Source organism: Cibotium barometz, chromosome 47, assembly GCF_041138505.1.
Source record: "Cibotium barometz isolate CiBa-2024 chromosome 47, ASM4113850v1, whole genome shotgun sequence".
NCBI lineage: Eukaryota > Viridiplantae > Streptophyta > Polypodiopsida > Cyatheales > Cibotiaceae > Cibotium > Cibotium barometz.
In genome coordinates, this window is record NC_141092.1 from 32489585 (window position 1) to 32503684 (window position 14100).

At 38.5% G+C, this 14100-nt stretch overlaps 1 protein-coding gene across 1 annotated transcript; it reads right to left on the reverse strand.

Moving 5' to 3' along the window:
- Window positions 1-12466: 12466 nt before the first annotated feature.
- LOC147611595 (glutathione S-transferase U7-like) lies at window positions 12467-13407 on the reverse strand. The gene is made up of 2 exons (XM_086784986.1): window positions 13038-13407; window positions 12467-12927 (listed from the first exon to the last, which is right to left on the reverse strand). Exons 1-2 carry the CDS (start codon window positions 13377-13379, stop codon window positions 12577-12579), a joined length of 693 nt encoding a protein of 230 aa, XP_086641112.1. The 5' UTR covers window positions 13380-13407; the 3' UTR covers window positions 12467-12576.
- Between the last annotated feature and the right edge of the window lie 693 nt (window positions 13408-14100).

The window sequence follows — 14100 nt, forward strand, 5'->3', positions numbered from 1 at the left end:
CCAGTAAGTGTTTATGGATCCTATTTTCTATAATAATCAGTAGGAATAGACAACCTCAATATTACATACATGTTTTAATATTGTTTGTTTCCAAAGTAGGTTCAGGGCTTGCTGGCTTCACATTGATTTGGAGCCTTCCATCTTCTTGGTGAATCTTGTTGCAGCTCCTTCCTCAAACATAAGTGACGATTTGTTGAATATTTTGTGTATGTTAGGGTTTTTTCTCAAGAGTGTTATAAGATTCCTCCCTCCAGCTTTTGAGGTGTATAGGTGTAAAAACCTTCCCTTCTGATCTTATAATTATTCCTCTCTCTGAAATAAAAGAAATATCTTATTTTATCCTGTTTTGGCCTCGAGAGAAAAAATGTCTAGAGAGAGGTAATTCAAAATTGAGATATTTTTGGATATAAAAATCCTCTTAGTGTCTAAAATGGTTTCTCTTGAAACAGAAATTCAAAAAGAACTTTCCAATATGCAATTGGAATTAATTGAAAATAGGTATAAAGGACCTTAGCCTAAGGGTCCAGATTCTCAGAAATTTTTGGATTATGGTCCAATTAAGGTTCTTATGGGCCAATAGAATTAATCCAAGTGTTGGGATGAGATAAATCCAAAGAATGAAAGAAAATACCCAAAAATGAGTAAATGCTCATATAAGATGAAGAGTTGACTGAGTACAAGGTTTGTTAGTAAAAAATTAAGAGATATTAGTTAAAAACTGAGATATTTAGAGGAAATGATGCATTTTTGATACCTTAGTGTGGGGATCTGCCCTCATGAAGTAGGCACCCTTTTCTCATCATTACTCCTAATTTTTAATCAATAAAATGAGATATTTTTATCTATCCTCTCTCTTGTTTCAAAACTAGATCCAAAAAATAAGATGAATGACCCAGAACTGGTCAAAAATTGAGCAAATTGATCTGGAAACTAGACCCAAAAAATAAGCTGAATGACCAAAAAATGGTCAAAAATTGGCCAAATTGATCTGGAAAATTCTAGAATCAGTTTCCTTGGTTAGAGGCTCACTTTTTCCTATAAATAGAAGCCTCTCTCTTTGTAAAAGCTTAATGGTGTTTATGCACTGTTACTCTACTCGTGTCCTGAGCCATCTACATTGAATTTTTTAATAATTCAAATATTTTTGGCGTAATCCTCTCCAAAGTGAATTGGTGGCTACTCTTGCTTCAAACAAGAGTAGAATCCTCCATCCCTCAAGCCAAAGGAGAGCTTACAAGCTCCATGTAAGCTAATTTTCTTACTTTGTTTATGAATTTTAATGAAAAATCTATGGTTTTCTTGATTTTTATGATTTCCAAATGATTGAATTAAATTCAAATGCTATACCTTTGATGAAAAGGCCACCCCCTTCTCTTCTTTACATTCCAACCTTTCTTAATCCTAGAAAGATTAACTAAGTGATTAATTAAACTCTTCTTATTGTTTACTCTCTTGAATTTAGAAAATTGTGTAGATTAAAATTCTATGATTCTAAATTGGGTTAATTAAGTTAAATAAAAGAAAGATAAAAATGAGAAATGGTCAGCCATACAAAGGAGGTTATGGCAAAATTTTCTAGAATTTTGTGAAAAAGAAAGTTTGTTTTGTCCACCATGAAAGCCATACAAAGAGTGATCTACATCTGCCATATGAAAACCAATAGTGACAAGATACAAAGCAATCTTGTCATGCCATGGTCGTGGAGCTTGCTTTAGTCCATGTAAGGCCTTACAAAGCTTACATACATACTCTGGGTGACCTGTATCCTCAAAACCTTGTGACTGATCCATGTACACCTCTTCTTGCAAGTCACCTCAAAACCTTGTGACTGATCCATGTACACCTCTTCTTGCAAGTCACCATACGAGAACACATTTTTTACATCCATCTGATGTAAAAACGAGCCTTTAGCTGCAACCACCACAATCACAACTCTCACAGTTGCCATCTTTGCAACTGGGGCAAATGTCTCCTTATAATCAATCCCATGTATCTACACATATCATTTGGCTACCAATCTAGCCTTGTACAAACTTATGCTGCCATCATTGTTATGTTTCACCTTATGCACCCACTTACAACCAATAGCTTTCTTGCCTTCAAGCAATGGCACCAAATCTCAAGTCTCATTTCCATACAATGCATCCATCTCCTGATTCATACCTTTCTTTCAACACACATTTCCAATAGCCTCATCAAAACATGTTGGTTCTATAACCTACACAACTTTTGCCCATATAAGCATAGTGATGTGCCACATAACCATCATAAGTCAACCTCTGCACAAGGTTTTTGACTCTTCCAGATCTTTGTAGCTTTGCATTCATGGCTTCCATAGCCTTCTTCACACCAGGTGTTCTCATTGCTGGAACTTGAAGCTCCTCATCAAGGCTCATCTCTAAGCCACTAGAATCTCCATCAACAAGAGAATGCCGTATAGAAATATCAGGCATACCAAGGGCTCAATCACTTTCTCTTTGCCTTTATGTAATGTATCAACTACATTTTCAGGACTGGTATTATGACGCAACCTACCACTCCATGGTCTATCAACAGAATTGCTAGATGAGAACTCCCCTAGTCTACTGATCAATGACTATGATTGCTAACTTGCATTCTGTGCAACCACATTTCCACTAACATCAGTCCCAAAACAACATCATTTTTAGCAGCATATGAGCTACTCATCTCATCAAATACAATGTACACGCTTACCGTCAATTCATGTGTAGCAGGATTATAACATCTATATCCCTTTTGGTCAAGGGAATACCCAATAAAGACACATTTTTCTGCTTCTGGATCCAACTTAGTACGTAACTCATCTAGCACATGCACATATGCAATACATCCAAAAACTTTCAAGTGAGCTGAATCACGTTTCGTGCTAGTAAACCTCTCCTCTAGAGTTACATCATGTATGGCTGCAGAGTAGGAGTTCTGTTCATGATATAAACTAGTGTAGACATAGCCTCAGTCCAATAGCTATGCAGCATATTCTTCTATGCTATCAATGCTCGTGCTATCTTTGCAATGTGCCTGTTTTTTTCACTCAGTAACTCTATTTTGCTGCAGAGAGTATCTATGTGTAAATTATCTCTAAATGCCATTCTTCCATGCAAGAATTCAGAGAACTCATTGGAGAAGTATTCTTCCCCTCCATCTAACCTTAGGCTTTCACATGCTTTCCTATTTGTTTTTCAGCCATTACTCTAAAATTCTGAAAATGAGTGAACACTTCACTCTTCTCCTTCATGAAATACACCCACACTTTCCTCATGTGGTCTCATCAATGAATGTTACGTAGTACCTGCAGCCACCCATAGACATAGTCTTCGTCTCGCAGGACCCCATACATCTTAATGCACAACATCTAGTCTATTCCTTCTCACATTTATGTCATGGAAATACATGTTTTATTTGCTTCCCAAATTGATATGCTTTACAAACTTTCTACATACCTTCAACTTTAAACTTAAGTACTCCTATCATAATTTGTTTAGCCTGCAAAGACTTCATTCTTTGCACATTTACATGCCCAATTATCTTACATCTTAATGCACAACATCTAGTCTATTCCTTTTCACATTTCTATCGTGGAAATACATGTTTTATTTAATTATAAACTTTCTACATACCTTCAACTTTAAATTTAAGTACTCCTAACATAATTTGTTTAGTCTACATAGACTTCATTCTTTGCACATTTACATGCCCAATTATCTTATGTCAAATGTCTATATTTGTAACAACTCCTAAACCATTTGCAAACATTGCAGCACTCACTTGAGTCATATTTACATCCAATATGTAAACATTTTGCTCACTCTATTGCCTTTCTTGCACTTATCTTTAAAGTCTTTTACATAGCAGCCATCAGGGTTAAACCAGATCTGTAAACCTTACTCAATCATCGGGCCAACAGAAACCAAATTCTTTGTAATGTTCCAAACATGAAGTACATTTACAAGATACTTCACCTTACCATCCTGTGGTAAACTAGCATCTTCCCTTTCTTTTCTAGTCTACTAGTGCAAGTATCACACTATAGCTTATGGAACAATATAATGGTATAGTTTACATATTTATGTAAAGTAAACTCACATTGTGGAAATAGCTTATGCTTGTAAATGCCTTGTTCGATGCAGCTCATCAATGAGGGTGCAAGGGACCATAATTATGAGCCTTTGCCTAGTTGTTTTGGCCATTATTGTTGCCATATATATAGGCAGTGATGTGTGTGAACACACTTAGGACCGCCGGGGCACTTTTTTCCTCTTTAGGAGGTTTTTTCCCCCGGCTTGTATATACGCCCATCACTCTAGGGCTAACTTATCTTTTGTACATTGACACAATCTAATACACTTTGTGTTGTGTGCATTCTTGCTTCTTCTTCTCCAAGCTTTGTGTGCTTTCCTGCAACCCTAATTCCAACAATTGGTATCAGAGCAGGCATCGGCTCCCAGGGCTACGCCACCAGCACCCTCCGACTCACGTTCTCCGATTGAGGTGAGCTTTCATGAGCACTTGCAGGTCCCTATACTCTGCAAATAAGCCCATAGGGCTTAGCGTTCTCAGAATTTGCATCTGAGGTCGTTTCGGGCTCCGTTTTTGCATTTCAAGTTCTGCACAAGTGTTTTCGTCATTTTCTGCAGAAATTTTGACAGTGCAGTTTTCTGCAAAACAGGCATACGTATTCTATTGTGGACCGTGCTACATAGCATGAGTTGTTCTCTGTTCAATCTTTGCTTCATTACAGGTAGCTTTTGCATCAGTTTCAGTCAGTGGCCATGGCTGATAACAGCAATGATTTATTTCGCATGTTGTCTGCTGAAGACAAATTGGATGGAGACAGCAACTACCCACTTTGGGCATACATGATGCAGCATGTTTTGGTTGCAAAAGGAGTGTGGAACATTGTGTAGGGTGTGGATGTACGTCCAGGTTCTGTGGATGTAGGATCTGTTGAGGATGTTGCAGGTTCTAGCAGCTCTACTGTTGCTGCTGCTTTACCCACTGCTGAACAAGCTCGTTGGGATGGTAAAGATGCGCAGGCTCATGCCTTGATTGCACTTTCTGTCAAACGTAACATTACCCCACATATTCGTTCAGCTAAAACAGCAAAACAGGCTTGGGATATTCTAGCTGGATTGTATGCAGGTCGTAATGAGGCAAAAATCGCTTACCTGCGTAAAGAGCTAGAATTGAAGATTATGCAGGAAGATGATGACATGAATGTTTTTCTTGCTGAGATTAAAGATCTCAAAGAACAGTTGATCTCTGCAGGTGAGATTATTCCAGATCATTCTCTTGTGCAGACTGTTCTTGATGCTTTACCTGAGACATATCAGACTTTTGCTTCCACGTGGAGACTTCTTAATGAGGACAGACCTGATGCTGTCAAGTAGGATACTTTAGTCAACAAGCTCTTGCAAGAAGCACAGTCCAGGCAAAACAGGGCCAGGCAGCGTGCAGTTGATCAAGCATTTATTGCTGCCCAGCAACAAAGAAGAAGTGGTAAGTCAGCCCCTTCCACTGTTTCTTCTCCTATTAGTAGGTCTGCAACTTCTTCTCCTTCCACAGGTAGCAATAATAAGTCTGAGAAGGCTCTTGATAAAGGCAAGAAAAAGACCAGGTGCAACTATTGTAAGGCAAATGATCATGCCATTAAGAATTGCCCTAAGCTAAAGGCTAAAGAGGCAAAGAAGAAAGAGTCAAATGCAGCCACAATAGCGGATGCTTCTACAAATGCAGATTCTGCAAATGTTGTGTAGGATACAGAATGGGCGTTTAGCGTGTATTGCCAGTATGACCCATCTGTACATGATGCATGTTTGGCAGTTTTTGTTGACTCTCATGTATGGTATTTTGACAGTGGTGCTACAAAGCACATTACCTCGCATCGTGATATGTTCACTTCTCTTGAGGCTGTCCCTAACGGGAATACTGTCACATGTGCCAATAATGCTTCTTACCCAGTGAAGGGCATTGGTAAAATTATGCTTACTGCTGCAAATGGCAGCGCTTTCACACTCTCAGATGCTTTGTATGTGCCAGGGATAAAGAAGAATCTATTGTCTGTCTCTGCGCGCTTGCTAGACTTGGACTTGTAGTCAAATTTGTGGATGACAGATGTACTGTTCATGATTTGACTTCTGGTGATACGATTATTGTATCTGGCACCTTGTTTCGTGGGCTGTATAGGCTCAATTCTTATGACAAGTGTGTGGAAGATTCAGCAAATGCAGTTTCTGATGAAAAGGCAGTTTCAGATGCAAAACTATGGCATGCTCGTTTTGGTCATCTGAACTTTGCTAGTTTGCTGCGTTTGCAGAAATTTGATATGGTTGTTTCATTGCCCCCTCTTGAGGCACCATTGAAACATGTTTGTGAAGGCTGTATTTTGGGCAAAATGCAACGTTCTGCGTTTCCAAAGGATGGTTCTGTGCGGGCCACTCGCAAATTGCAGCTTGTACATAGTGATGTATGTGGGCCTATGCAAACTCCGTCATTTGGTAAACACTTGTACTTCGTGACTTTCATTGATGATTACTCAAGGCATGCATGGGTATATCCACTGAAGGCAAAGTCCGAAGTGTTTTTGTGCTTCAAACAGTTTTTTCTTATGGTTGAAAATGTATCCAATTATACTGTGGGCACCCTCCGTACTGATCGAGGGGGGGAGTACATGTCTAAAGAGTTTGATGCATTTCTGGCTAGTCGTGGGATAAAACACCAATGTACAGTGCCGTATACCCCTCAGCAAAATGGTGTTGCTGAGAGGAAGAACAGGTCACTTATGGAGATGGCACGATGTATGGTCAAGAGCCAAGCTTTGCCACATGCGTTTTGGCTTGAGGCTGTCATGTGTGCTACATATGTACTCAATAGGTGTCCCACTAAGGCCTTGCAGTCTATTACTCCATACGAAGCTTGGCAAAAAGCCTTCTATTGGTCACTTGCGTGTCTTTGGTTGCTTGGCCTATGCTTTAGTGCCTGTGCAACAACGCAGAAAATTGGATGATAAGGCTGTCAAATGCATTTTTGTTGGTTATAGTGCTGAGAGCAAGGGTTACAGATTGTATCATCCACAGTCAAAGCGTATCTTGATTAGTCGAGATGTTGTTTTTGTGGAAGATGCTGTGCAGCCTTTGTTATCATGTACCAAAGAGACAGGTGTGAGCTCACGGGATGTATTTGATACGTTATTGCCTCTATTTACAGGTGGGAATTCAAATGTAAGTCCTAATGAGGCAAATATTCAGCCTATGCAGATTTTAAACGACATCATAGATCAGCCTATTTCTGATGCAGATTTACAGGATGTAATTCATGAGGATAGGGCTGAAAATGAGCAGGCTAGAGGTATGCCTAAATGGCTGGTGCAAACCTTGCGTGATAGTAAGATTGATGCACCTATGTCTAGTCGTACTCGTTCAGGTTTTCAGCATGCCTCTTATGCATCAGATTGTTATGCTTTGGCTGTGTCTAGTATGTGTGAAGAGGAAGAACCTCTTTCATTTGATGAGGCACAAAATTCAGAAAATTGGTTGGCTGCAATGCAAAGTGAATATGATGCTATAATGAAGAATGGTACATGGTCTTTGTGTGATTTGCCTATTGGTAAAAAGGCCATTGGATGTAAGTGGGTTTTTAAATTGAAACGAAAGCCAGATGGCAGTGTTGATCGCTATAAGGCTAGACTTGTTGCAAAGGGTTATGCTCAAGAAAAGGGCATTGATTTTGATGAGACCTTTGCTCCCACTTGTCGTATGACTACCATTCGTAGCATTTGTGCATTGGCAGCTCATAATGGTTGGAATGTACATCAGCTGGACATAAAGACTGCGTTCTTGAATGGAGATTTGCATGAGGAGGTGTATGTATCGCAGCCTCGTGGTTTTGTTCAAAGAGGGCAGGAACACAAAGTGTGTAGGTTGAAAAAGACTTTATATGGTTTAAATCAAGCTCCACGAGCTTGGTATGAAAAGATACATGCATATTTGACTGCACATGGGTTTCAAAATAGTCCAACAGAAAGCACTTTGTATGTTAAACGTGTGGATGGTGTACATCTAATCATTGCTCTCTATGTCGATGACATGCTGCTCACAGGACCAAATGAGAGTCATATTGCTGATTTTAAGGCTGATTTGAATGCCTCTTTTGAGATGTCAAATTTGGGGCATTTGCATCATTATTTGGGGATACAATTTAAGCAGTGTGATGGAGGTATTGCTTTGTGTCAGACAAAGTATATTGAGACATTGTTGCGGAGATTTGGCCTTGAAGACTGCAAGCCTATTGCTACTCCAATGGAGACAGGTTTGAAGTTGAGTCTTCATGATGCTGGAGATCACTTTGATGTCACACTCTATCAGACAGCTGTTGGTTGCCTCATTTATGTATGCATTACGAGGCCAGACATTCAGTTTGCAGTCTCACAGGTGAGCAGGTTTATGCATAGCCCAGGGTCTCAGCATTGGAAAGCAGTTAAACGCATCTTTCGCTACTTGAGTGGCACCATACATCTTGGGTTGTTTTATCCCAAGGGGGGATCATTGCCGCCAGATTTACATGCTTTTTCGGACTCAGATTGGGCGGGTTGCTATGACACAAGAGTGTCCACAAGTGGTTTTTGTTTCATGCTCGGTAGCTCATGCATATCTTGGTTGAGCAAGAAGCAACCTACTGTGGCCACTTCTAGTTGTGAAGCTGAGTACAGGGCAGCTTTCACAGCTACGGTTGAGTGTGTGTGGCTCAGACGGCTTATGGCTGACTTGGGTGTTGGACAGGAGTCTGCCACCTCTATCTTCACTGACAATCAGAGCGCATTGGCAGTTGTGAGAAACCCAGTTTTTCATGCTCGCACAAAGCACATTGAGGTGCATTATCACTATGTCAGGGAGAGACTCTCAGCAGGAGAGATCAGCTTGACCTATGTGCCAACACAGGACAACCTCGCCGATCTTTTCACAAAGGCACTTCCTCGTGAGAAGTTCGAAGCTTTCCGCAAAGCTTTGGGCTTGCTCCCCTTTGTGGACTGATCTACTTCGGGCATGGCACTCCCCTATACATGAGTGCCAGCTCTCGTTCACACCATCACTCCCAGGGGGGATTTGTTGCCATATATATAGGCAGTGATGTGTGTGAACACACTTAGGACCGCCGGGGCACTTTTTCCCTCTTTAGGAGGTTTTTTCCCCCGGCTTGTATATACGCCCATCACTCTAGGGCTAACTTATCTTTTGTACATTGACACAATCTAATACACTTTGTGTTGTGTGCATTCTTGCTTCTTCTTCTCCAAGCTTTGTGTGCTTTCCTGCAACCCTAATTCCAACAATTATGGTTGTGGACATTTATCTTTATCCTACTTCATTTCCTTGCTTTCCTTGTTAGGTTAAACTCACTCACATTCACGAGACCAATTGCCCAGACTTCTATGTAATTTAAGCTTCTATGCATAGCTATTTATGGTGGTCTCAAAATTGTGCTGGTAGCACTTGCACCCATGTGATCATCAAATGGCTTGCATTGATTTTATACAAGCCCATATGGTTTTATTCAAGCTAGCTCATATATACAAATTAAACCACTAGAAGAATGAATAAATCATGTGAAAAGGTTGTCCCAGTGAACACAAGGGTGCTACATAGGAAGAAAATTCCTAGAATCTTAAGAGGCAATATTATTGATATACTATACTAGTGGAGTTACAATTGCATTTGTATACTCCTATTCAATTACGGCTTGATTTCTTGAAGAAAATTAAAACAATCAAGGCGAACCTACTAACTTTGTATATCAGTTATTTGATAGATCATAGGATTGAGAGAATCAAAAGAATTTTGTGCAAAGTGGTTTGAGAAAGAAAGCATTGTTGCACATGTGATTTTTCAAGCGATGTATTGACCCTTTTTTTATTTTTTATTAATGATGGACCTACAATGGTTAGTGGATAAATGAACAAGATATTAATGCATCAACACATTTTACACCTAACTTGACATCAAGCTTGCAATATATATATATATATATATATATATATATATATATATATATGTATATATATATATATATATATATGTATATATATATATATATATATATATATGTATATATGTATATATATACATATATATATGTATATAATATATATATATACATATACATATATATATATGTATATAATATATATATATATATATATTATATACATATATATATATGTATATGTATATATATATATTATATACATATATATATGTATATATATACATATATACATATATATATATATATAATATATATATATATACATATATATATATATATGTATATATGTATATAATATACATGTATACATGTATATATATACATATACATATATATATGTATATTATATACATGTATGTATATACATGTATACATGTATATATATAAATATATATATATATATGTATATATATACATGTATACATGTATATATATACATATATATATATATGTATGTATGTATCTATATCTATTATTGATGTGGCAATCAGAGCGATTTTCATTGGCACCTGCAACTCTGATGCTTTCTCTTCGTGGAATCAAATCGTTTTCTCTTTGAAATCAATCATTTTCTCTGACGCTGCATAAGATGATGACAAGCAGCCACAATCACCTACACACCAACCATAAAATTCATTCATTTGAGTTGCTGCATAAGGTTTGAAACAATCTACAAGGGTACACAGCCAAGAGCACTAGATTAAGCATCCGGAGGCGAGAAGGTTAGTGATCAAGATGTAATTAGATAAGTATCTATTCTATCTATTATTGTAGGCACAAAATTAACCTTTTGCTTATCTTACCTTTTCTTTCATATGTTGCCTTTTCTTTCTTGCGATTGGTGAGCTAGGGTTATCGCAGTAGTGCAGGCTGTCATTGATGAGATTGGGTTCATGCTTTAGCAATCAATGAAGTGTGAAAAGATACGTTTAGATAATGATTCAGCTATAATAAACAAATGGCTGAAACTAATCATGTTGATTCACATTTGACTATGGTACTAATTAATGTTAAAAATATTGGGACAAAGTGTTAAAAGCTACGTTTAGATAATAGATAGTAATTTCCCTAATTTCTTGTTTAATAGAAATGTTAGGGCCTAGAATCCTTTTTTTTTAATTGTTAAAATTTTCAAATTGATCATCATCAACGTGTTCATTGAACAAGCTCATGGAAAAAGCCATCAGCACAGTTGAAATGCATGATTGAGATGAACAAAACAGAAAATTGGGGACATGTATCGAGCATGCTCTCTCTCAGATAAAATTAATAATTAAAATTTTGACAAAACCAAGAAGTAGGTTTGGGTACTCCACAAGCCTTAGAAATATCTTTCTAAAACACTGAAAGCCTTTCATAAGCGAGGTTTTTAAATTCAAATGCAAAAGACATGATTTGGGTGCACTATTGAATACTCCTTTCCCTTCATCTTGATTACTTTTATGGTGTTATATTTTAAACCTAACATGCATTATGTTTGCTACTATAGATAGTGACGTTATTATGAAGAGGTAGCTTGAGAGCAAAGGAAGCAACAATTTTGTGACTTTACATGTTACCTAACATTCATCAATAAAGAGCCATTTTGTGACATCAATAATATGTAATGTTTTTTTCATGCTGCCTCCTGAGACACTAAAACTGAACGTTATTATTATGGTGGTGAGTTACTATCTTTACGTGTTAATGTACTTTTTTTTATAATTTTAAATTCTCCTAATTGAATATACTTTTTTTAAGGTCCTAAATCGATTGGCGATATTGGATTTTGAACTGCTCAGTAAAAATTAGGAGATACCCTTTGCAAAAATTGTTGAAACTTAGATTTTTGTTTAGGAAATTTACACTTCCAATTATGAATACCGACTATTCTTAAATTCCCAAAAACTTTGGTTGCATTTTTCTTCGTGTAAAAGTGATGAACTACCAACTATGTACGGTGATTCTTAAAATCATTAGCATTATGTTTGTCTTTGCCTCTATAATTCACACTTGCGCTCTTAAGCTCTTAAATGCACATACAATTGTAATTACTTTATGTGTGTAAAAATACAAAAATTAAACACTATATATATTCCATTCCAAACAATGCTATAGCATCACGCACGAGTCCCATAATAATATATATATATATATATATATAGAGAGAGAGAGAGAGAGAGAGAGAGATGTTTTCAACATTTAAGACACGTAGCTAAGTTAAATTGTAGCACTACACATTCTTTGTAAAAAGACGAGAAAGCAAAGTTACGTGCTGTGGATTCTGGCGCAAGCCTTGCATTGTGACAAGAAAGCACCAATGAAAACGATGGCATGCAAGAACACGTTACTCAGGGACAAAACTCATTAATTACTACAACAAAGAAAGGATCAAAACGTCAAGCTTTGGAGGACTTGCATCAGAAGCGCCAAATGAAAATGATGGATTTGAAGAACACAAGTTATTCACGGGTCTTTAAAACTCTTCCTACAAGATAGAACGTCAAGCGCTCAGTTTATTCGTTTGGGAATCGTCCTTTATTCATTTGGGAATCGTCTCTTTCTGACTCCCTCGGCGACCTCTGCGAGCTTAGCTGGGTTTGGCAAGCACGCCGCAAGAGGGGAGCCTTCAAAGGCCTTCAGCCAGGCGTGAAAACGAGGCAGCTTCTCAAAGTCCCATTTAAGGCCTACCACAGACTCCAATGCCGGCAGCCACACAACGAGGGGGGCCAACACCACATCAACAAAGCCCACTTGAGAGCCCCCGAAGTAAGGAAGCTCCTTTGCAAAGGCCCCTTCCAAGGTACTCAGATATCCCTTGCTTTCCTCTATAACTGCTCCAAACTCCTCCCTTGGCCCCCGAACAAGCTTCAACACAGCCTCAAGAACCTGTCCACCCACAGTAATAACTAGAGGTCTTAGTTCAAGTGTATCTTCTCAATGCAAGATTAGCACAATATATTGGCTATAATAATTAGCCCCCGCCTTAAGATGCTTACCTTTTTATCACAGAAATCTGCCCAGAAACGAGCCATGGCCTTGTGGTAGGGGTCCTTGGGGAGCAAGTCTTTGCCATGGGGGGAAGGGAAGGCCTCGTCGATGTACTCTACGATGATGAGGGATTCGCAGATGGGTTTGCCCTTGTGGAGGAGCACGGGGACCTTCTTGTGAACAGGGTTGGATTGCAGGAGGAGGGGGCTCTTGTTGTTAGGCCCAAGCTCTTGGGGGAGGCTGGTGTAGGCGATGCCCTTGGCAGCAAGAGCCACATGAACGCGCATCACGTAGGGGCTGGCCCAAGCGTCCAGAAGCTGAACATCATGATTGTCTCCGGTGCTCGCCATGAAAGCTTGATATCTCTCCTCTCACGCTTCTACTGTAAAAGGAAATTAAGTGGATGAATGGCATCAACCCCTTTATAATAGATATTGGACGTCATCCACTACGTCACCTCGGTCCTTTTTCGCTACCAAGTCCAAGGTCAGTTGGTGGTTGGTTGCCTCACGCATGGCGTTCATCCTCTGTTTTTCAAGGCCTAAGGGAGGGTTTATCCTTCACGTTGCATAACACGCGTAGAAAAAGAAAAATAACCTCCCCCAAACCTGTATACATAGAAGTTCAGTAGCATTTCCTTTGCATGGGCTCGAAAATTATGGCATTTCCTTTGCATGGGCTCGAAAATTATGACATTTTACAAAGAAAATTTAATCAAGATTTGAATCCCCATGTATGGGTTACTTCTAGAAGTATGAAACAAAGGCAAGTAACCAATAACAAAGAGGTGTGTTCCTAGTAGACCTCTTGTCCTTAGAATTATATATCTAGTCAGAAAAATTAATTTCCCTACTATATGCAATTAAAATCACAAATGCATAACTCTTCTTTTTTTTTTTTTGTTCCAACTAGCCTCAAGCCCAAAATCCTCCTCCTATTGTTATCATTTCTCACTACCCCTTAGGCATTTTTTAATCCACCTAGGTGATGCTGCCAAGGAAGCACCTTATGTGGTTTTGAAAACCCATGACCTCTTGGTCCTAGAAAATGACCTTTACCACTTGAGTTTGG

Excerpts from the sequence above, each read along its gene's own strand:
- LOC147611595 (XM_086784986.1), bottom strand. The coding sequence starts at position 13,379 with ATGGCGAGCACCGGAGACAATCATGATGTTCAGCTTCTGGACGCTTGG. Across the intron at positions 12,928-13,037 it reads CAGATTTCTGTGATAAAAAG|GTTCTTGAGGCTGTGTTGAA; the intron begins GTAAGCATCTTA and ends GTGGGTGGACAG.